At 43.4% G+C, this 24,946-nt stretch overlaps 1 protein-coding gene across 2 annotated transcripts in view; it reads left to right on the forward strand.

Annotated features, from left to right (window-relative positions):
* Nucleotides 1-24,946, forward strand: part of CSPP1 (centrosome and spindle pole associated protein 1) — a 976,424-nt gene that overhangs the window by 79,711 nt on the left and 871,767 nt on the right. For both annotated transcript variants that reach the window (XM_069220290.1, XM_069220291.1), the window contains one exon: nt 8,562-8,642. In XM_069220290.1, coding sequence (XP_069076391.1) covers nt 8,562-8,642 — 81 coding nt within the window. The remainder of the gene's footprint in view (nt 1-8,561; nt 8,643-24,946) is intronic.

Raw genomic sequence — 24,946 nt, forward strand, 5'->3', positions numbered from 1 at the left:
CAGGGCCTACCTTAGGGGTGACTTATATGTGGAGAAAAGGGAGTTTCAGGTTTGGCAAGTACTTTTAACTGCCAAGTCGAAGTGGCAGTGAAACTGCACACACAGGCTTTGCAATAGCAGGCCTGAGACATGGTTAAGGGGCTACTTATGTGGGTGGCACAATCAGTGCTACAGGCCCACTAGTTGCATTTAACTTACAGGCCCTGGGCACTTTATTAGGGACTTACAAGTAAGTTAAATACATCAAATGGGTATGAGACAAAGTCTTCATGTTTTAAGGAACCGAGCATATGTACTTTGGCACTTGTTAGCAGTGGTAAAGTGCTCAGAATCCTAAAACCAGCAAAAACAGAGTAAAAAACTGTAGGGAGGCAGGCAAAAAGTTGGGGTTGACGCCAATAAGGTTGTCAGGTCTTACACAGAACAAGTACCAAACGAGATAATCTATTGCAGAAATAAATGGGACAGCCACTTTAGCTCCCTGTTGTCTTTTTTAAGTGTTGTTTCTTGGCTGCAACTTCCTACCTCTCAGCATTATGATTATGAAATCCATTTTAATTAGTTTGAGAAAGAAGAACAAACCAAATAACAGAGTTAAGAAAAATAAAAGGAACTACATGATTTTTCTGCTACTCTTGGTTCTTGCATTTTTTCTTTCATTAAACACCTCCATTAAATGAATACCATGCACAAGCCATTCGTATTAGGAAGATAAGGTATTGAACTATGTTGAGGCGCTTGAGGAGGTTTTGGGAGGGGGCCAGTTTCTGAGGAAAGAGAACTCATTCTTGGTTCCTTTACCAAAAGTTTAAAGCAGCATCTTTAGTGACTATTTTTCTGGTACTGAAAGCCATGCAGCTGTTACCACATAGTTGTGAAGTGTGGAAAACATACACTAAGAGTGCTGGAATCACCATAAGTAGTTCCATGAAGTATATTTTTCCTTTTATTGGATTTTTTCCCAGTAGACTGGGGTTAGGTTTGATTGCTGTAGGGGCATGTAGCAGCAAAACCAAGCAGTTTTAGTACATTGTACAAAAGCAACACAGGTTGACAGTTGTGCTTTCTTGAAGGCTGTCTGCAAGAGGTAAAGAGTTTTACCCACCTAGCTACATGGATATGTGCTGTGTGAGTGACAACATTAGGATACAGTAGTTTTTGAGCTGCTGGAGAGAAGTGAGGGGGGTACAAGGGGCAGACAGGGTTTGGCTTGGGTTGGGGAGGTGTAGGTTGCTTGTTAGCTGCAGCAGATGTTCCTGGTTTCCCACTTGAACCTCTGCCCCAGCCCCTTCCCCTCATTTCCCCTTCCCCGTCCTCCAAAAACAACCCATTTGAGACACTAGTCTGCAGTGGGAGCCTGATAAACTGGCCTGAGCCGACTGGTGAAGATTGCGTTTCCCTTGTGAGTATGTCACTCTTTTGCCCTAGGATAGGGTATTTGGGAGTCATGCACATTCCCTAGTGTTTTAGGGGCTCTTAGGCATGGATTGGGGGTAGGGCAAACATTATTGTTCCAACACAAGGTTAGGGCCATTTCATTATTCAGTATTTAGGAACCCATTTCTGGTATTTCTATGCATAGCAAGAAGTCTTGCATTCTCTTTTTAATTGTCAATTGGTAGGCAGATGCAGCTGACAATTTTCTTTCTTTCTTTTTGGGAACAGTACTGACAGGAATCATCTCTTTTTATAGAAGTATGTTCTATAATTAGTGGCCTCAGAGCAGACCCTTTGTATTCAGAATGGGGTCCTGTTCCCTCATCTAACCACATGACTAATGTCATATCAAAGTGGGAATATCATGGAAGCAAATCTGGGCTATGTTGTTCATCAACCTGCTTGTGAAGGTGATACCGAGAGAATCAAATATAAATGTTTGTCTCAGAATTAGGGTTTTTGCTAGTAGCCTATAAAGATGGGGGATATTAAAATATATAAATGAATATGCTATTGAAAAATAAAAATCTTGAAAGGGACAACAATTGAATATGAAGAAAAATGTATTTCTGATGGATACATCTACATGTGGATTCCTCAGCTTTTGAATACTTTCAATGCACCAGCATTCAATGGAATTTTTCTTTCTAGCTCTCCACGTCAAGGACATCACAATAGAATGGCTGTGCATGTGACTCTGTCTGATGTCACTGGTGCCAAACAAATCCTCGCTGGCGTGCTGACAACAGTTCCCTTTTTTTCACACCTTCGATGCGTAATGGTTTTTCTACCTTTTGGTGGGGTTACACAGTTTTGATGGGATTTTAATTGTCAAAGTTTTGTTATGCAACAATGTCTCCACCAAAGAACTCAGGCTTTAAACCCTGTAGAGAGTGTAGCGGTCACATGTCGATCACAGACCCGCAAGAAAACTGCCTTTGGTGTCTTTTTTCGGATCATGACGTCCGAGGATGCTCTTCATGTCAGCGCATGAACCCAAAGAGTCTAAAGGAAAAGGAGGCAAAGCTATTTTTGGCGAAGGCTAAAAAGGAGAAGCAGGGCCATCATAGATCCAGGCCTTGAGATGAGTCGTCGTCCCACAGGTCTTCGACGTTCCAGCCCCAGGGATGGATCCTACCAGCTTTTTAAATGCTATGTATAATGTTATTATTAGAGCAATGAGCCTCTCTGGTGGGCCCCACAGGTCCATTGGCCTTCTCTCTGGGAGATTTCCCAGTGCCATAAAGGCAGGGTCCTTTCCTGCTTTTCATGCCTCCAGCTCTGTATCCATGGCCTGTAATGGCGCAGAGAAAAACACTTATCATCTGATGCGCAGGAGTTATCGGTGCCACCGGTGCTGATACTGAGGTTGGAGATATCTCCTCCGGTGTCGTCACTCTCCCCCTGCTCAGGAAGAGGTCCTGGTGCCAACATGAGCTTTGCCTGCACCACAACAGGCTTCTTCAACACAGGTGCATTCTCTTTCAATGCCGCAGTTGGAATCCAGGCTGAGATCAAGGAGAGGGAAGCCTTTAAGGCTCTTGGAGGAGCAGCAGTATTTAGAGAACCAGCAAAGTCAGAACCTAGAAGAAGAGGAGATTCCGTTGGTTTCCCAGGAGTTTGAAGGCATTGAGGTGGAGAGTGGGCCAGACACTTCTCCTGAAAGGGAATTATTATCCCCTGGGGGCATACTCCTTCCAGAGGTTACCTCGTATCATGGGGTAATTAGGAAGGCAGCAGAACTACTGGAACTGCCACTGCCCACTACTGAGCTGAACTCAAATATTTTAACTGAGGTTCTTCCTCTGCGGCATCAGAGCCTCTGCTGCCTTTCAATGAGGCTGTGTCAGAACCAGTCTTAGATGTGTGGCAGAATCCTGTTTCCACTCCTGCAGTTTCACAATCTTTTGCCAGGAGATATAGGACAGCACCAGGAGATCCTTAGGTTTTTAAGCCAGCATCCAACTCCAGAAAACCTGGTGGTACAGGCGTAATGGTCTTCAAGACCTGCACCTGGTTCCTTTCCACGACTCCTGCTGACAAGTAGTTGAAGCGAATGGAACAATAGGCGAAGAAGATTTTTTTTCGTCAGTGAGCATGGCATTGAACTTTGTGAATGCCACTTGCCTGTTGGGCAGGTACATTCGGTGGTGGATTTAGCCACGGAAGTCATCCCCAAACTGCTGCATAATGTGCAGTCACTTTGCAGAACTTTTACAGGACAGTCGGGTGGCAGCGAAATAGGTGATCCAATCAGGCCTTGATACAGCAGATTCTGCCTTGAGGACTTCAATCGCCAACAGGCGGCATGCCTGGCTGAGAGGATCGGGGTTCTCCCGGGATTTGCAATCCAGGTTAATGGATCTTCCTTTCAAAGGATCCAGATTTTTTGGGGCCAAGGCAGATTCAGCCTTATAGAGATTTAAGTAAAGCAAGGCCACTGCCAAATCCTTAGGTCTTCAGACACTCTCCATGACCTACAGACCTTTGCATAGGTTTAGGGGGGGTTTGACCAGAGCTCCTCCTTTCGTGGGAGGCAGCACTTCCAATAACAGAAACAACAGCAATCTGCCAACCCCCTATATAGATCCGGCAGGTTGTGGGAGAGCTAAGCAATGTGGTGCAGTCCACCAGCTTTCCTCCTCCTCTACATCATACTTCTCTGCTAACCTTTGAGGGAAGCAACCCTAGTTCTCCCAACCTTCACAATCATGTTTTACCCATGGGAGGGAGGTTGATTCATTTTCTTCAAGACTGGGAGTCGATAACAAAGGACAGTTGGGTGTTAGGCATTGTAGGAAATGAGTATGCCCTTCCCTTCTTGGAGTTTACCCCTCATTTTCCTCCCCATTGATGTTTTTAGTCAGAAGAACATCTGCTGCTGCTACATCTGCTAGAGTTTGTTCCAGAGCAAGAAAGGAGTCACAGGTGTTATTCAAGGTATTTCCTGATCCCCAAAAAGGATGGTCATTTACGGCCAATCCTACACCTGAGGATTTTGAATTGGTTCCTCAAACAGGAAAAAGTCAAAATGCTGACTCTAGCACAAGTGCTTCTTGTGCCCTACAGAGAAGACCGGATGGTTTCCATAGACTTGCAGGATGCGTATTTTCATATTCCCATCCTCCAGTCGCACTGGAAGTACCTACGGTTCACGGTAGGGTCTCAGCATTACCAGTTTACAGTCCTTCCGTTTGATCCTACTTTTTTACCTCGAGTCTTAACAAAGGTGATGGCAGTGGTAGCTGCACATCTCAAGCAGTGGGGAATACCAGTATTCCCTTACCTGGACGATTGGTTGCCCAAAACCAGATCTCCAGAGTTGGTGCATCATCGCTTGCATTTGACAACCCAGCTGTTGTTCCACCTGGGGTTTTCCATTAATGTCCCCAGATCTCACCTGAAGCCCTTTCAGTGCACCCTGTTCATCGGGCGGTACTGGACACCATAGTGAATCATGCCTATTCTCCTCCACAGAGGGTTCAAGACATTCAATCTATGATTCCAATGTTTCAGAATGGAGTGCTTGTTCCTGTCCTAATGTTCTTACATCTGCTTGGTCTATTGGCTTCCTGTATTCTGTTGGTCACTCATGCACGCTGGCACATGAGGGCTCGCCAGTGGTGCCTCCACAAGCAGTGGTTTCAACACAACAGAAATCTCAAGGAGTCAATAAGGATCTCCAGTAGCACTGCAACGGATCTTCATTGCTGGTCTGTGGACGGAAACCTAACACAAGGAAGACTGTTTTGCCTACCACACAGTCCTAACGGATGCTTCCACTCTACAGTGGGGAGCACATGGGGGATCTGGAGATCAAGGGTCTTTGGTCTCCGGTAGAAAAGTTGTTTCATATCAATCTGTTGGGGTTGCAGGCGATACGTCTGGCTGTCAAGGCCTTCCTCCTTTCCATTTGCGGTCAGACACTACTGCAATGTGGTACATCAACAAGCAGGTAGGAGTAGGGTCATATCTTCTCTGCAGAGAGGCTGTATAAGCCCAGGACCATCGGATTTGCATTGTAGCAAACCATTTGGCCAGAGTCCTCAACATTCGTGCTGACCGTCTCAGTTGGCACTTTTCAGCCGAGTGGTGTCTGTTATGGGGGACCCCTCAGAAAGAGCTGTTTACCACTTGTGAGAACGCGCACTGCCTGTAGTTATGCAACTACCAGTATCCGATGCAGGGAATCCTGAGGGACGCGTTTCAATTGAGCTGGAGCACCCGGCTACTTTATGCGTTCCCCGCATCCCCTTGATTCCTCTGATTTTGAGGAATATTCACAAAGACCAGGCCCAAGTCATATTGGCCGACATCTGGTGTGGTACACATACCTCCTACTGCTCTCATTGTGCCCTCTGCTCGTCTACCTCACAGGGCAGACCTCCTCTCGCAGGGACGGGTTCTACACCTCCATAGTCTGCACCTACATGCCTGGAAATTGAACGGGGCAACCTGAATTCCTTGTCTCTCCCCCCTGAAGTGGTGGATGTTATTTTATCGGCCAAGTGACATTCCACCAAAACTGTCTATGCTGGTGGATGGGCCAAGCTTGTCAAAGGATGTGAGGACAGACATGTTGACCCTTTAAAGGCCCACTTATCCAATGTTTTGCAATTTGCTCTTTCCTTGGGGCAACAAGGTTGTGCAGTTGTGACAGTGAAGGGCTATTTGTCTGCACTGTCTGCATTTATTTGTTTGCCTGACCAACCCTCTTTGTGTAAGTCCCCTATAGTTTTAAGGTTTCTTAAAGGTTTGACTAATATGTTTCCTCCCACTCCATTTATAATGCCTCAGTGGGATTTCAGTTTGGTTTTATTTTACCTGATGGGTATACCGTTTTAGCCGTTACATAGTGGCCTGTTGAGGCTCCTTACAATAAATGTTTTTGTGGTAGCGTTCACGTCGGCTAGACGTGTTAGTGAGCTGCAAGCTCTGAGTGTAAAACCCCTGTTTACCGCTTTCCATGGCAACGAGGTGATTTCGAGAACCATGCCGGCCTTCCTGACAAAGGTAGTGACTTCTTTTCATTTGGAGCAGTCCATCACCCTTCCGTCCATTTATCCTCCACCCCATCCCTCTAAGGAGGAGGAAAGACTGCATCGTCTGGATCCAAAGAGAGCACTGAGCTTCTACATAGACAGGATGAGCAAATTTAATACTGACGATCACTGTTCATTGGCTACTTAGATAAGATGAAGGGTAACGCCATCCACAAAAGAAGGTTGTCAAGGTGGGTCATCCCTTGCATCCAAATATGATATGTGCTGGCAAAGAAAGATCATCCTGAGGATATTAGAGCTAATTTGACCAGGGATAAGTCTACTACTTCGGCTTTGGCTAGAGGTGTACCTGTTGTTGACATTTGCAAGGCAGTAACCTGGGCTTCCCTCCACACTTTCATAAAACATTACTACTTAGACTCAGAAGTGAGGAGAGATGGCCATTTTGCCTGGACAGTGCTATATGATTTCTTGGTATAGGCAGACAGGCACCCACCTCCTAGTGTGGAACTGATTTGGAACTCTATTCAAAAGGTGAGGAATCCATAGGTATTCATCAGAACAACAAGTTACTTACCATTGGTAACGCTTTTTCTGGTGGGTACAGTATCTACCTGTAGGTTCCTCACTGACCCACCCACCTCCCCGTTGCCTGTGTGAATATACCAAGAAGGAAATTGTTGTATATACTAAATATATGCTGCAAATTGTACATATAAAATGTATGTTTATATATGAAAGTGTATAAATCCGTGAGTTGAGTTCGCACATGCTGTGTTTGCGATGTTGCTGTTCACCATTTCGCCTCGAAGGCATGAAAAAAAGTGGGTGCAACTGTTGTCAGCATGCCTGTGAGGATTTCTTATGGCTCCGATGATGTCAGATGGAGTCGCGGGCGGAGCCGTTCTATTGTGACGTCCTCGTCAATGTGGCGAGCTAGAAAGGAAAATTTGCGACGAATGGTGGCGCATTGGGAGTATTCAAAAGGTGAGGAATCCACAGGTAGATACTGTATTCACCAGAAAAAGCTTTACAGAAGCTAAGTACTTGTTCATTTATACTTTTTCACAATACATGAAAAAAATTAAAACTACAGCAAGATAAAGTATTGTGTGCACAGCAATATCTAAATAGATGATTCAGATGCCACAATAAATAAAAGTTTGGATGAACCGCTAAGTATGTGCTACGTGCCTCTCAGTTACTCCAAACAGTTCTCCATTAGAGAGACTTAACAATTGATACCTTTGGGGGTAGAATGCTGGTTCCTGTACAGGTGATAAGAGGTACTAACCTCGAGTAAGCATTACCCAACTGGATACCTAGAACTCCTCTGAATCTTGAAAATGTTGTTGAGCTGCAACATGACCTGAAGTAAATTTGTTTCTCTTCTTTTGTATCCCTTTTTTCATGCTTTGGGAGCTATGACGAAGCTGCGGAAGTACCCAGGAAGTAAACCTTATAGGTGCATTGTCTCTGGCAGAAATTAAATGGACCTCTGAATTAAAGCGTAGTCTTGGTTCTGCACCACAAGAGAACTCGCTTATCTGTTCAAGCATTGCATTTCAATTATCCACTGAGCCGAAACTCTCAGCCATTTCCATTGACGCATTACGTAGGAAGTCAGGGGCAGATCCTCTAACAGCATCGGCTTCACCATTTGGTGTTCTTCACCCTCTCTGCACAGATTAACTCTGAGTAAAAAAGTAAAGCTTCTCTCCCACCAGCCACCTAGGCACCTCACACTTCAATGCCTAGTCAGGAGTAGTAAGAGCTATATAAATACAATTACACTCTGGTTGTTAGACCAGCTTCAATATTATTTTAAATCACTTAAAACACAACAATGCTTATCAAGCAATTTGAAATATCCAAATCAGTCTTTTGTTTTAGTTACATTTTGACTTCATTAAAGAAAATTTGAAGTGAAGACTGCCATTCTTAACTGTCACCATTGATGATTTAGCTCATCCTAACAAGTGATTACTGTCTTGTACATTCTGAAGTATATGTCTCCCTTAATCAATATAATTCACTGTGAATGCAAAGACCCACTTTTAGCTACAACTGAATGACAAAATATTTGTGAGGTGTTTGATTATTGAATGCTTTTATCCATAGAAACATATACGAACAACTGGTGAAGTTGATCCAGCTACTCAAGGGATGTCCCTTCCTATTTGGGAAAGACTGTCAGCCAAGGTACGCATTTTAGATTACTCAAATGTCTTTATATTGATCTTGAAATGTTTAAACATACTAAATCAGGATGGGCCATTACTCTGTTACTTCCAATTACTTAGATTTTTAGATGCCACAAAATTATGTTGAATTCCTATTTGTCTTTAATATATTTTAAGGATTTTGTCTGGTCTGTGCAATTATAACATAATTTTGGTAGGACAGAAGGCATACTTGATCTACACATTTAAAGCTCATGTATAACGTGTTGAGTACCATGCTCAAAGTAAAACCCCTGAAGATCATAGCTGTAGAATTTAAAAAGCCCTTTATTCAGTTACTGAGTGAAAAGACTGTAGAGGATTTAGTGCCCCATGCATAGTGCCTACCTTAAAAATAAAAGTCAAAGCAGTGTAGCCTTTTCACCCAATAGGCCAAATGACTGAAAGTTTAGAGTAGCAGAAGAGACTGAGCAATGGGAATGCCTGAAAAACATAAAGGACTTGGAGTTCAATTTCAATCTTAGAAATAGACATCTATTATGTAGTAGAGGTGTGCTAAAGGTTCCTACTGAAGGATCAGTGGAGCAAGACTGCTCCAGATGATTTGTGCTTTTGGTCCTCAATTCCCCAGGCTTGGTGGTTAGCTGCATAGCTTCTGACGTAAGGTCCTTTAAGGACTGAGCAGTCCTAAAATACATTAATATACAAGATGGATCTGTCCTGGATTATCATGACATGTGAATACCTGGATGTACCAAATAGGACTTCTAGAAAGACATATGGAGGACTCTTTTGGACATGCATGATAAATGCCAATAGTGGTGGAGAGGCCAGGCTAGGGCAGGGCAGCAGAGAAGCACTAAAACTAGAAGCAACCATCTTTGAAGTGGTGGATGCACGGATAACCTGAGAGGACCCCAATCTATGATAAATCCTTCTATAATTCACATATCAGAGTCCAGTCTCAATCTGACAACTTTGTAAAACTGTTTGGCTGAGAGACGGAGCAATTCACTTATAGGGGACACCAGGGACTTGTCAGATCTAGAAATCCTAAGAACCAGTTTTGAATCACTAAAGTCTCTCAGATACCATCAGTACCAAATGTATGGAATTAATACCTTGATGTGCAGCCTGCATTGCTTTCCAAACAGTAGTTCCAAAGGTCTTTGATTATCTCTGACAAGTTCTTTCTGCAATAAACTCAATTCCTGACTTAGAAATATTGCCCATGAAGAGCAGAATGAAGCATAAGGACTTCCCTCCTGCCAAGTGCTATTTAGTATCTCCATAGAGTTACTGATAATTTGGCTCCCTGCTGGCGCCACCCACTTCATTAGATTAAAGGCTGATAATGTTGGGTCCCCTGTCCAGTTAGATTGCATGCAGTTGTATTGCGATAGTTGACTTTCAAAGAGATATGGCACTGCCCACGATTCATTTCCAGATATCAGCAGGTTTCCCCTTTGGAGTCTTAGCCCAGTCTGGAGATGTATTATATCTGGTTGCTGAAGGCTCTGTAATGCTGGGGCCATGGAACATAACCTTAATGAATGAGATGAGCAGGTTCACTGTTGTGTTTGGTTTCTGAAAGAAAGTATAGTCCCTTTCTTATGACATGCAGTTTCTTCTTGGGGAGCTTTAAATGGCAAGTCTGTTTACACGACAAATCCTGCAATATTGATTTGTGAAATAAAGCTTTTTGACTTCAATATAAAGTGAAACCCCATACAGAGAAAAAATCTGCTGTCTGAGAAAGATGAGTTTGCAAAAGGTTGTCATTGGCTCATGACCAGCATGCCATATTCAAATGTGATCATCTGACTCTTTATACATGTAAAATGTTCACTACGGGTTGGGGCAACTGGCTGTATGATCACGGGAATGTTACAGCCACATTCTTCCTTTGTGTTAGGGCTGGACTGGCCTTTTATTCCACTAAGCATCCTGCTGGTTGACTGGAGCCCTTAGAGGCTGGCTTTGAAAGCTCATGGCCGCTCTTGGTGTCTCGGTCACTTTCCCCAGCTCCCCTGAGGTTAATTGCAGCAGGCAAAAGAAGGCTTCAAGAAAGAAACGGAGTGAGGGGGAAATTAGAGAGAAAGGGATCAGAGAGTGAAGAATGAATGAATGAATGAATGAATGAATGGATGGAGAGACAGAGATTGTGTGACAAGACAAATGGAGAGGGGCCGGTTTGTACATTTTTGCCACGGCTGCCTTTGGTTCCCCGGTCCTGTTTCATATTGTATCCCAAATTAAAAAAGTATTGATGTGCACAGAATGTTGGATTTGAAAAGTATACATCATTAGGGTCTGTTTTCGCCATCTTGTTACCTAAATGTCCTTCAGGGGGTGAATCTGCTAGCTAAGTGATCCTGCCACCTATATTTACTGGGAAATAGAGAAAAGTTTAAGAATTAGCAGACTAGAATTTGTGTTGGAAAAACGATTCTCTGACTCTTGCTCTACTTGTTCCACTTCTACAGAAAGATGGCCTGTTGCGCTTCAGAAATGGAAGAGGTTCTGTCATGTTTTCAAAGGAAAAAGCAATAGTTGAACTCATCCCTTCTGCCAGTGAATTATTTTTATATTTTTTTGGCTTGTTCCCCCAGCAAGAGATTCTCAAACACATGCCTTTCTGCCCTTTGGGACTCGTCCCCACTAGTTGAAATGCCTATATTGAATAAACATTAATAGTAAAGTCAAAGATAAATGAATTGTCAACATGTGTACCCAAGGTCCTTCTTGCATTCTACACCTCCCTGCTTCACTGCTTAGTTCAATATCTTTCACCAAACACACCAACTGAGTGGTGTGACAGCACTGTCTTTTAGTAAATACACATAGGTGAATGCTTTCAAAAAAGGAATTTTTCCTCTCTTTTTCTGTTTTTTGTTGTGCTTCTGTCATGTCTTTCCTTCACTGACATTCATCTGCAATGAGATTTGAGTGCTCGTTCTACAAAGACCAGACCTGTGTCTGAGCTTCATGTATCTTGCTTTGAAGCTCTTTTGTGTATGAAACCTTTTTTATCTATGCATACCTACATATGGCATGTTGGTGATCTGTTGACTAGACCAGCCTTCTGGAATCATGTTGGCTTTCTCCGAATGAGACAGGAAAGCTCTTACAGCTGCCTTATAGTAGAGTAATTGGCATCAGGCTCAGGGAACCACGTCTTCATGCTTCCATTCCTGTGCTGAGTAAGAAGCTCCTCTCCCTCACCATCAAACACTCTATCAAAGTGAATGACTTATTCACTGGTGAGGTCCATTGGTTCTGCTGCTTGAGAGCACATTCTCAGCATATTGATTAGCAAATTACCCCTTCCTCTATACCCCTCAGGCATTCCTGGCTTTAAAGTTGATCTTTCTGATATTTCGTAGTGATATTGATGCTTCCAAAAACATACTAAAGGCATGCACCTTATTTTTGTCCAGTATTGGTACCGGGTGCAGTCTCCACCATATGTCACTGTGTAGATTCTAAGTAAAAATGTACTTGTCATACACAGAAGAGTTAAATATCAGTTGATACCAAAAGTACCCAAGTTGCAGTTCCACACTATCTCTTTCCTATTGGTGGTTGTTCCCTTCACATGAGTTTCCCACACCAGTAACTAGTGTTCATCACTTTTGTAATACCAATGAATGGTTTGTGATAGTTTGATGGGGAGCTCTCTTGAGAAGCATTGGGGGCCAGAAAATGTAGGATATTGATACTTTGAATTGAGTAAAGACATTTCTGCTTATAAAGAGTATATATTTATAAGTCAGCACATAAATAGTATTTTTTTATAATGTAGACTCACCAGTTTGGTATTTTGTGACCCAATATGAATCTTTGTTGCTGCACTTCTTTTGATAAATCAGAATTAATTTGACACCTCCAGGCCCCAGACGATTTCTATCACCTGTGGAGTTCCTCAGGAATCCATACGGTCTCCCATCATCTGTATACTCAAGTTGGATCTTTTTTTGTTTATTTTGTTGGAGTTCTATTCACTGATAACAGCATCAGTATTCACCAATATGCTGACAATACACAACTTTACTTTCAAGTTTCCTCTGCACCAGACATCTGTGAGAAAGTGATTTAGTTGGGGATCATTGTCCACAACAAGTTATAATGTCATTATTCTTGTTGGGTCAGTAAAGTGTACACTAATTTAAACCTGTGCTTAACCCAGTGCTAGCTATGTTACAGAGCTGGCATACTTATTAAGGAAATATGTAAAGCATTTAGAAGTAGTCAGAACAGTTAGTAAGTAACTCCAATTCATAAAAAGACAATTATATAATGAACGAAATCACACCAAAATGGCAAAAATCCAATAAGAGAAACAGAACATATGAATTTTTAAAGTTTTAAATTAAAGTGCTACGTGCCAACCGCGGACATCTGGTGTGCTTGACTGGGAACTAGGTGCGATTCAAGTCTGAGCATGGATCAGATACAGAAGCCAGGCGAGTATACAGTTCCTATCTAAAAGCCTAATCTCTAGCCACTAAGCGAAAGCATGGCGATGTAAGCCAAATCTGTCCGTACAGTGTCCATGAGAAACACACCCCTCCCTACCGTTACCTTGGCACAAGGTCAGGCCGCCAGTCCCCAGATCAAGATCCGTGGAGACAAGGCTGAGGTCGGCCGAAAACTGGCATGCAGTATGGATGGAAATTATTACTGGAATCCCCTCTAATGCCCTTTGTCCTAAAATATGTTTTTTGTAGGGGACATATTTATTTTCATACACAGAAGCCTGATGCAGGTGTGTACCTAAACACTGGACTGTTTATGCAGTCTTGGGGCTGGCAATACAAAATATTATTCTGTGTGCCTCTCATTCTGTTGAAAAGAACGTGATGCAAAGTATGTCACCCATAGCAATGATGACGCTTTTGCAGAATAGCAGCTGATAATGAAATAAAGCAGTGTCACTAAAAGAAACAATAAAAAAAATGAATAAAAATGGAATACAGTAATACAGAGCATAATTACTAGGTAAAAGGGCACAAGCAGCAAGCCTAAGCTAAGCTATCACTGTGCCCAAGCGACTAACTGAAATGGACCCACAACAGTACACCAGCGACTGTATGGTAGAAATGCCCTGCTCCAAAGCCTACCAGATTGCACTCTGGCCTAACCACCGCAACCCATATCATCAAGAACCTGAAGAAACATGATCACATCTCCACCATCTATGTACCCATGATCTGGACCAACATTGTGGTATCCATGAGGACCGGCCTAACCCTGCTCCAGTTAAAGAAGGCCTTGAAGGCACACTTTTAAAGAACACTACATAAGGAGGGGGCTTAGCCAGCAAGATAGCAGAGGTGGAGTGAAGTTTTGTCCTCCGCCCGTCATCCTTATGTCAATCCTGCCTAATTCCTTTACAGCCATGATCAGTATGCCAAACCTACCCCCCCGGGTATCCTTGAATGGAGGACGATTAGCAGAGCTCTCCATCATAGGCACAGCTGCTCTAGGGTAGAAGATCTTGCTGTCTGGAGGCTGAGACGTTGCTTGCTTCTGCTACATAATTTGACGAGGCCAGGGATGTGGGCCAGGGGATCTGTATGGCTGGTGCCTAGTCTGAAAATCTGCTGCACTGTAGCAGACTGGCCTAGATCTGGGAACTAGCTATTGGTTGAAAGAAGAGGCAGGGCCCACACACATGGCGCAGAAGAGGTGCTGAACTGGGGAGAAAACTGAATCAAGAAAGGCCCCTAGTCTGTGTGCTGATCATTGGTCCCATATGGTCAGGGGACAGGCAGCATCCCAGAAAGGAGTGAGCTTCAATGTGGACGTGGGGAGAAAACCGAGGAGGACGCTCCGTTCTCCCATGGCGGAAGTAACCTTTAAGAACATAGTGAAATGGAGGGGCTTCTCCCTTGAGTGGTGGAAAGACTACGGGCACCAGCAAGACTGTCGTCCGAGGGCACAGGTGAAGCCAGTTCATCTAATAGGGAGAAGTGGATTATGAAGGAAATTCGTTTACCCCACTGCATTAGGAAGAGGGCACAAACTGGTTGGGTGGAATCCACCTGCTAGGTCCCTAGTGAGAGGATCCCCCACCTGTACCCCTCAACTTCTCCACTATGTGGAAAATACCCTCTTCTGCCTCCATGCTTGGCAATGTGGTGACAGGTGACAGGCACATTGCATCCCACTTTGCTTTCATGACAAATGATTGACGGTGCATGGAGAGTAGACTGCCAACCTTCATCTTCCATACATGTGCACCACGGTGCAGTGTGGAGGACACATGATGTTTATCCATTTGTTGCATTGGAAAGGACAACGTTAGCATTATGGCCTTTAACCTTTTTGCCTGCCCCCCTCAAACTAATTACTGTCTGTACTTGAGGAACTTGGGACCGTTTGAGTACTGCTGAGTCCCCCTAGAGATGTTGTAAAGGGCCACACAGCATATTACAATATGGTAAAACCAAAGGCAACCATATGAATAAACATAAATAAGCTTTATTGCGTGATTACTTAAAATCATTGCACAAACAAACATTAAAGGGTGTAAATATTATAAACGACCAAAAATACATTCCCACATCAAAATCATCATATCTTGCTATATATAAAACACTGTAAGAATAAAATCTGCAGAGCACAGGGAGAGAGTAAACAGATACATTTTCTCATCATATATCACCACTTACCTCTGTGTAAGCAATTAGAAATGTCCTCTCCCATTATAATAAAATCAACAAACTCCTTTGAGATATATACTTCTGCAAACCCATCACCAGTTGTTAAAACACAGCGCATTATCAATCACTATCATAAAAAAACTTAAAATCAATGAAGGAGTGAAAGTACCAGTCCATAAACAATACATTCCCTCGTTCAAATCGTCCACCTATGACAGGCGAATAAAATCCATGAGTAATATATACTATCTTTCAGATCTTTTTCCTAAAATAAGGATATTGCCATAGACTCTTTCGAACACTACCTTAGTGCGACATTGGCATAAGAGTCTGAATTAGATAGGCCCATAAAAGAGCATAGGTAGTATATGCCATCATAAAAAATCATCAGCCCGGAATAAACTGGTAAAACGCCTGAGTTTTACATACTATCTTTCAATTCACCCTCTTAAAATAGGGAAGGGGTGCAACTGGGTCTTAGTATACCCTTGAAGATAGAAGAAGAAGAACATTTTAAAACTCAAAGCTCATGTCCTCACTACAGCAGTCTAAGGTTGATGTGAATATACAAAAATGCCTACATAATATATGCCATAATTTGAGATCATCCTCTCAGGTTGCACAAGCAAAGTGCATAGTTCATGCATGCCGTTTTCCCAAAGATTCCTCTAAGAGAAAATAATAGTGTGATAAAAAACTTGAAATGTCTTACAAGCAGAGATGGTAATTACTGGTAGTGTTTAAAGCATCTACTCACTACACGTTATCTACCCGACCAGTATTTATAGGTGTTACTTGTATGCCAACATTAGAATACAATGGACAATACCGTCCAAAACTGAATAAACCGCATGGAGGGAGCAACCATTTTAGTAATGATGTTCTTTTTCGGGCAGAGCTACCCCTGCCAAGTGCAAATTTTTGCTGATTACGTGCATCCTGCAGGGCCCTGCCAGTTTTGGCGGAAAATGTCCCAAGGCAGGACAAATCCATAGGGGCCCCTGCTGTGAACAAGACCCTTAGGGCATCTTTGCATGTTCTCAGTCCACGTTTCAAAAATAGAAGCTTTAGTTATATACTTTTCTGTGAGCAGGGCCAGGCAGCAGCATATGAGATGGATTATTGTTTCAGAGTGATATTTACACTGTGCATTGTTGCTGATAGCCGTGTGGAAACTTCCAATGGCGTTTGTACTCCCAATGGAGTTTGTACTCCCATGCTGGAAGAGTTAAAAGCCACATCCGCAGAATACTCTGGAACGCACGAATACCCAATGGAGCTTTTAAGTATGGTTGGCAGCTTGTGGTCGTGTATGACTCCACTAGATAATCAGCGCCACTGATATTCCTTATACTAGCAATGTCACTTTCCCTTGAGGCTCACCCCCCTTGCTCCTTTAGAGTCCTTTTTAACAGGGCCATCGTTATAACGGGGTGTAGCGCGTAGGAAGGAGACATGTTCAAAAGTTCCTTGGCACTCCTTTGATAAATGGCCCAGTTGCTGGAATTATCTGTAAAAATTACTTACAAGGACCCCCTCAGGCTATCGGTGTTGGCCCTGCAGACTTGGTGATAAAACTTGATTACCTCCATTTTACTTTCAAGTCCATCTTTATTAAGTCAAATTCCAGGTGAATCCCTGCAGGCCTAGTGGATCTAGGAAGATGAAATATTTTCTTGTAGGTTTTTACCTGACACTTCTCAAGCAATGTGGTAAGCCTACCAGGGTATGCAAGATGCCAGTAGGAGATTGTTGGTAATAGCTTTGCCTTAAAGACTCTCCTAATTGCCTCAACAGTCGAAGATTTAAGCTGATGGTAAAGTTTAAATAGGGTGTAAGTGATTTGTTTTTCTGCCAGTGCTGCTGCCTAATATGACATTTTCCCTGAGTTTGATATCCAAACTCCAAGGTAAGGATATTTAGTGTCTGTCTTTATTTTTAGAGGGCCAGTGCTCCAATCCATTTGATGCTTATTAGTTTGGCAACCAAAAATTAAAACTTCAGTTTTAGTCGCATTTACTCATAGTGCATGTTTTATATTGTAGCCATGCAGTATATCCAGGCTCCTTTTCAACCTTATCCGCCTCTGGGCAAGCAGAACCAAGTCATCTGCATACCGGATTATAGGGAGCACAATCTTACCCAATTTCGGGGGAAATGTATTTCCTTAAGCAATTCTGCGTCCAGGGCAGCCGAATAAAAGTTAAAAAGTGTAAGGGCGATAACACAGCCTTGCTTCAAGCCTTTATTAGTATACGTTTTCTTTGTTACTTGTGTTTGGGATATCTTAATTTGCACCCATGTGTCGGAGTATAGTGCAATTATAGATGCGAGCAACTTTTTGGGTATCCCCCACACGGCTAGTTTCATCCAGAGTATGTGAAGCTCGATGCCATCAAAAGCTGCACTCTAATCTGTAAAGCAAGCGAAGAGCGGCTGGGATGAGGACTTCTGTGCCTTTTGACCCAAGTATGAGAGGTCAAGAACATTATCTATTGTACAAGAGCAAGATCTGAGCCCAGTCTGATATATGGGTATAATATTATTTTCTGTCATCTAGTTTTAAAGCTCTTGTAAAAGTGTATTTGAGAAGGCTTTCCCGTCCACATCCAGTAGTGCTATCAACTTATAGTTTTGTGGTCAGGTGATGTTCCCTTTTTTGTGAATTGGATACAATATTGACCCTTTCCAGGCTTCCGGGAACACAGAAAAATGTAAACAATCGTTGAATAAAATAGTCATAGGCTCAACCCAAAAATCATAGTCATCCCTAAAAATTCTCCCTGGAAGGCCATTTGGTCCTGGAGCCCAATCATGACGAATACCACTAAGTATGCCTTGCACTGATTTGGCAGTGACATTTACCGACCTGCTTGTCAATGCCATCTAAAATGTGTTGCAGCCCCTTGGTACCATGAGCGTCGGCATAATCCGAATCCACATATAATTTTTAAAGATGCCTTTCCCATTCACAAGCCAAAACCACACTGTCTTTTCAGGCATGTGTATACAGCAGGGTGTTAACATAGTTCTAAAATTCTCTACTTTTCCATGGTATCATCAATGCATGTATTTGTTTTCAACATTCCTCTCTATCCTTTATCGTTAATTTCCAGATTATTTTCTTATGCTCTTTCCTTGCCAGCCTTCTAAGGGCTTCCATAGTGGAGACTTTATTTTTCTTGTATCACAATTCTGTCTGCCTGCATGCTTTTTTGCAATGTTGGTACTCCCGGGATGCTTAAAATGTGTCCACTTCTCATCTTTTAGCCCCTAGTTACCCATGCTGCTTGAGGCCTTTGAGTGCACCTTGGAGCTCATTTATCATGATTGCCCACTGATCAACCACCCACCTTATCCCAATTTCAAACATTAGGGAACCAATAGCCTGTTTTCACAATGCATACCTGGCAGAGCAAGCTGTTCCCCATTAAATCTGTTTTACCAGGGGACACAAGTTAGATGGTATTTGCTTCCCAGCAGCTTTATAGGGCAGATGCCTTGCCACTCCAAGATCAATTTCTATTACCGCAGGATTATGGTCGCTTTCACTCCTGTTAATGACCTGATGGCTTGGGCATATAGCCAAAATTGATGCACTTAGGAAGATATAATCTAATGTAGAAATATTTCTGAATGTTGGTAGAGGTATACCGACAACTAATTCACTATAAGTAGTCGTTCTTAATTCAAAGTCTTTAATAACATATTCCAAGGCCATTCTTGCAGAGTCTCCAGGAAACCCAGCCTCCAGACCCAAGTTACGAACATTAAAACATCCTGCTATCACGTATTCATGATTTGGATGCTCATACAGAAATTCTTTCGACAGAGACAGAATGGATTGAACATTTGCCAGTTTTATCCCCCGACTTGGATTTGTATACAAATCTAGGTTTGTAACCGGCATTGCTTTATTGGACCATATCTGCTTACCACATAGACATCCCTCATTGATTTCTCCCAGACTTCCACCTTAGCAACTAGATCTAATTTTATATATGTCGCTAAGCCTCCCATATATCTTTCAAACAGATTTTTTTGTGTGCAGGAGTCTGAGTTGCTATAAAGCCAGGAATAGATAAAGGCTCCAGTGTCCAGGTTTCCTGGAAGCACAGAATGTCAGCGTTGTTCACAAAGTCCCCAATACTGGGACTGGCAATGAAGAAAGTCAGGCCGGCTACATTCCAACTTACTAGTTTAATCACACCTTTTAATATTTTGGGGGGTAGACTTTTACAGCTAAAGATGCATTTTTTGTTTTCTATTCAAAGCTGCAGGGTGCCAGTCCTAGTCCCACCTAGCTTGGTCACTAATATTACTTCTCGCATCTGCGTATGGTATGCTTCCTGTATCCCTTGTCACCTGTATAATAGTTATTTTGTCCACCGTCAAAGGATTGATCACATGTTCCTCTCAGAGTACTAGATGGTTTTCTGGCTGGGCACAGTATTTTTCCCATTGACAATCCACAGGGGCATTGTTCTATTTCTGGTTTGCTGATTTTTATACCCCAACTGGTAGGCAAACCCTCGTTTTCAAGAATTCTTTCTACAATACTCTGATCAGTCCATGTTGTCAATGTTGATTCTCTCTGGCTAATCCAGGCATAGGTGTTAAAGCTAACCGAGAACAGGTCCCCTGATGTAAGATTTAATAGCGATGGTATATTGCGCAAACATCGCAGTGTGTTTGACCTGTTAAGGATGTCCCAAGGCCCCTGTAATTCATATAACAGGGTAAATATTAAGGCAGACTGTTCGGAATTCTTTGGGCACTTTTCACTGTTTATACTTAATTTCCTATGGTGTTCATGCTCCTAGACAGATCCATGTGAAGCAGCAGATCTCCCAGTATTTATATAATTATGTTGCCCGTGGTTTAGTCCTATGCTCCAGGCATGCACCTGATCCGCTGGTGTTTCCTCCCTAGATAATGATGTTTCTTGTAGGATCCCCTGTTCCTAATGATGGCATGTTTGTTCAGGTTGAACCAATGTAGGAGGCTTAGCAGCAGTCTTCTCCTGTGACCCTTGCCCCCGAGACGTCAATGTATTAGTATTGCATGTGGTTGGCGTCACTTCTTGTGTGACTCGCCGATTAGGGGAGGCCAGCATCATGCACCCCACGCCTGGCACAGTGGAAGGAGAATTTGATGTCTTGTCGCAACTAGGCCTTCTCTGTATATTTAACCCTCCGCTATTTATAGGGATGTTATTTTGGAGGTTTCCCACTGTGCTGCCCACTGGAGGGCTTGACATCTCCACGTTTTCTAGCTTCGCTGTCAAGGGTTTCCCCTTGGGGGATCCGCTCCCCCAACTGCCTTTCACCCCTTTGGGCGGTATGATGCCTGACCAGGTGCCATTTCCATCTCTCCGATCTTTCTCTTTGAGGTTAAGCCATCAATTTGCCTTTCGCATCTTTAAGCCTTGGGTCATGCCACCAAAGCATACAAAATCGCCTGATCAGCGTTTGCTATAGGCACTGTTGCATGGGCATTATGACCACTTTCCCCATTGCTAACAATAGGAATTTGATGGTCCCTCATATTGGCCAATTCCTCTACAGGTGTGGTGGCAGCATGTGATTGTAGACAAGTACCCCCCACACACCCACCGCCTCTGTTTACCAGAAACCCCCACCCACCATTTACCAGAACCCCCCCTCTGTTTACCGCCCACCCACCTCCTCCGTTTACCACCCACCCACCCCCTTTGCCATGCCCTCCTGCCCCACCCTTGTCCCCTTACGGGCTTCTGCCCCCGCTTTGACTGTCCCCTCATGCCCTCCTGTCCCACCCTTTGCCGTTAGTCCACTTCCTGCCCCCCTCCTTTGACAGACACCTTCTACCAACCCCCTCCCCCTTTTTGCTGGACCGCTCCCTCCTGCCCTTCCTTTTGGCAGGGGTTCCCCTTTGCCAGACCCATCCTGCCTGTTATCTCCCTTTGGTGGGCTCCCTCCACGCTTCATTTGTCACATCCCCTCATAACCCTCTGCCGGACACCCCCTTCCACCCTTTCACTTCACTTTTCCTGTCTTGGATGTCCTGTTTTCATGACGGTCTGGGTATTCTAAGTTTCCCTAGATTCTGGCCAGGTTTGGGCCCCCCATACTGCAGCCTTATCCCCATGGAAAGGGAGCAGAAATTAGGTTTTTGTTCTTGAACCTTGGCTTTCTGGGTAAGGAAACATAGTAGGAATTATGCAAGCCATAGGACCAGTTTTCAGAAATGTCACAGGATGGTGGGTTTCCCTAGTTGCCGGCCAAGCCGGACCCAAGTCCCCCCAGTACTTGAAGTCAACATTGACTGTGTGTGCTTCCTGATTTTGGCTTGTACTTCTATGCTACTCAAGCATAATATTCCTGTTTTTGGTAGGGTGATGGGGTGGGATCACAGCATCTGGTGGTGGAAAACGAATTGACCCCTACTCAATGGACATAATTGTAATGAAGTCCATCTCCGGACCCACCAACCAGATATACATGGTGGCATGCATGGTCTGGGTGTGGTAAAAACTGAAACAGTACCATCCTACCAGAGCAATATAATTGCCTGAAGTGCCCCGGAAATAAAATCCTAGGGTTGCTACTGAAAAAGGTGGACATTCTAGTTCTCACTAAGATTGGTCATTTAAATGGTAGTACATTTCTGTGACTCGAGGACTTCAGAGAGCTGGGGAGCATCTTCTAGTCTAAGCATCTTTTAATACTTTTGGTGATGGCTTAAGACAGCCTACTGAACCTCCCACTTAAGATGTTCGCACTAGCATGGGAATGGCACAGGGATCCAGTCGCTGGGTAACTCAGCAATACAGGGAGGTTTCTATTCTTATGAAGCCATCTCCAACCTCGGTCCTTAGGAAATGAGAGAGGGGCTGGGCACAGATCTTGGATGAGCAGTGGTGCGTCTGCTGCTGTCAAACGAGAAAATATCTGTTTAAACAGTGAGCACTAACTGTTGCACTTAAGATATGTCCATCACTTGTACATTACACCGCTACATCTATGTGTCATTGTGGTCTCTGTGACAACCAGGCATACCCCTGATGCAAACACGAAAATGCAGGTTTCATGCATTTAGCTTGTGAGCACGGCACCATCGAAACATACTGGAGTATTGAATATGTTCGATTAGACGAGATGGCCTGGATCTCATTAGAACCATCCCCACTAATAGAATTACCTGATTGAGTATACGAGGGGTCAAGGTTAGATAGACACTGTGGTCCTGGCTCTGCTGTTGGCCAAAAGGAAGGTGGCAGTGGGCTGGAGTAACAGACTTAGGCCCACAGTGAGACAGTGGCTCATCGGCATGGCATATTGTAATGACAAAATAGCATATGTATCTGCTCTGTTGCCCCCTTCCTCTCGTGGAAACAAACGTAGGTTCCACCGAGATGCTACTTGGAAACCAATATTGAAGAGGCTAAGCCTTGAACATGTTAAACTACTGAAACTATGCAAGCGTTTAAAAAGTAGTCCCTCGGAGAGTATGCCGGGTGGAGTGGAATGAGAAGCACTCTGAGATGGTTACGTTGTTGTAATGTGTACTGAAAACGTGCAAAACAATTATAACATGCAAGATGCAAGCAACTAATTGTATTTAATAAATGGTTAAAAAAAAAGAAACACGTGCATATGTGTACCTAATGAAATAAAAATGCATCAAGGAATGATTGCCATGATTTGCCATCAACCAAAGAGTGAATATTGCATGTGGTTAACCAAAAATAATCACAGGAGAGAAAATGTTGCAAAGAGGAGGCTCTCTATCTCTCTGCAAAGGATTCATGCTAGAGCACTGTTTTTCCAAAGCATGCATCTTCAGGTAGGCCTTCCCAAGAATTGGAATATTGCTACATCCTAGCATCAGGAATTCTTTTCATGGGGCATTACACAAGCACATGGTGTTTCCAAGTACCTCGTGGCAGGGCGTGACAGCACAACCTTAGCATTCTAGAGGTGGTCCATCTGACAACTTTGAAAGTGAAAATCGTTTTTTATTTGGGTACTGATTAGAATTGGGCTGCAAAATTTGTGTTGAGATGCAGACTCCTAATTGCACTCAAAAGAGGATTACCAATTACGTTTGCGTTTCTCCTAACACTGTCGTTTGCACCCATGATTTGCAGCAGGAGAATCCTCAAGAAAGTCCTGGGAAAGAAAAGTGCATAAAATAGCGTTTTGCACACCCAGGAATGGGAAGGATCATGCACAGTTTGAATGCAATTTTCATATTCCTTCACATGCAAACCCAAGTCGGTTGCAAATGGTGTACCCACGACTTTTCATAGCCTGTACTTTTGAAAATGTGAGTTGGGTGGTGTTGTGATTGTGCTCGTGCTCAGTGACGTCTGTGATTATGATGTCACTGGGTTCGAGCGCTGACGTATGTACAACGGTGTTGGCGGAAGGAGTTGGAGGAAGCTGGATGCCGCGCTCACTGTCGGGGTCATATTACTTACGAATAAATCCCTTTTTCAAATCACCTCAGTTGCCGTGCCTTCTTAACAGATGGGTTGGTGGGAAGATGGGGAGGGAGGATGGTGCTTCTTTGGTATCATGTGTCTGGGGGCGTGGTTTTGGGCCCCTGGATATGGACGGCAGCGAAGGGAAAATAATAGTCAGTTTTCATGGGAACTGCGTGGACTTCTAAACTTTCTTTGGGGCATTTTGGAGGGCCAGTGCCTGATCATATCTACCTCCTCTCTCTCCACCCCCACACAGCCCCCTACCCCCGATTCCCTCCCCAGTCCCCAGAAAGGGAAATAATTCTAAACGTAATCGTCCTTCTAGGGGGTGTAGGTCGGCCTCTAGACAGGGAGCGCCCCTCCCATCCTCCTGATAAGATCATTACCGGATAGATTGTTGAAAATGCCTGCTCGTGGATGGCAGCAGTCCCTCAGGAGAAGGGGTTGCTAGTAAAAGGCATATATGGTTTCATTGCGATCACTTGAAAGAGAGAGGGACGTCGTGTAGCTAAGGGAATCAAGATAACTGCACGAACAATGTGAATATCATTAAACAGGAACACACTTAACTTCGTTTGGATGTCAAAGAAATGTACTCTGCTAATCTTAGCCTAGATGCCCCGTTTTGGGTAATGTGACTGATGATGGAAAGTGGCTTTTGGTCCCTTTTCAGAGTAAAATTTACTAGCGCGGTGTGGAAGCAAATCCCTCATTAATGCAGCCGATTGTGCAGGCATTGAATCATGCAACTCCAAGGTTTAAGGCAGTTCACCTTAGTCATTGTATTAGTCCATTTAACAATCTCATAGAACTTCCTGGGAAATGTGTTTAAATCGATTCACCTTGCATCAACTAATATTTAATGATGTTTGTTGTAACTTAGATTTATTATAAACTTAAAGCGTAAAGCGTTTTATAGTGGTATGCCAATTTGAGCAGATTTCTTAATTCTTTGGGCTAGACCTTTGAATGATCTCTGTTCTAATTGTATTTTCTGGCTTCCATATGCATCTAGTTTCAAGAAATAAAAGGCGAAATTCCCTTTAGGTACCTTCTGCTTGTGGTATCTGCAGATTCATTTAAAAGTACCCTGTGTTTTAGAAACCTAACAGTAAGAAGCATTAGATTGAAAATGATCTTATAAATCTATTGCAGCATTTATAAGATTAAAATGTTAGTTTGAGA

The sequence above is a fragment of the Pleurodeles waltl genome, chromosome 2_2, assembly GCF_031143425.1.
Source record: "Pleurodeles waltl isolate 20211129_DDA chromosome 2_2, aPleWal1.hap1.20221129, whole genome shotgun sequence".
NCBI lineage: Eukaryota > Metazoa > Chordata > Amphibia > Caudata > Salamandridae > Pleurodeles > Pleurodeles waltl.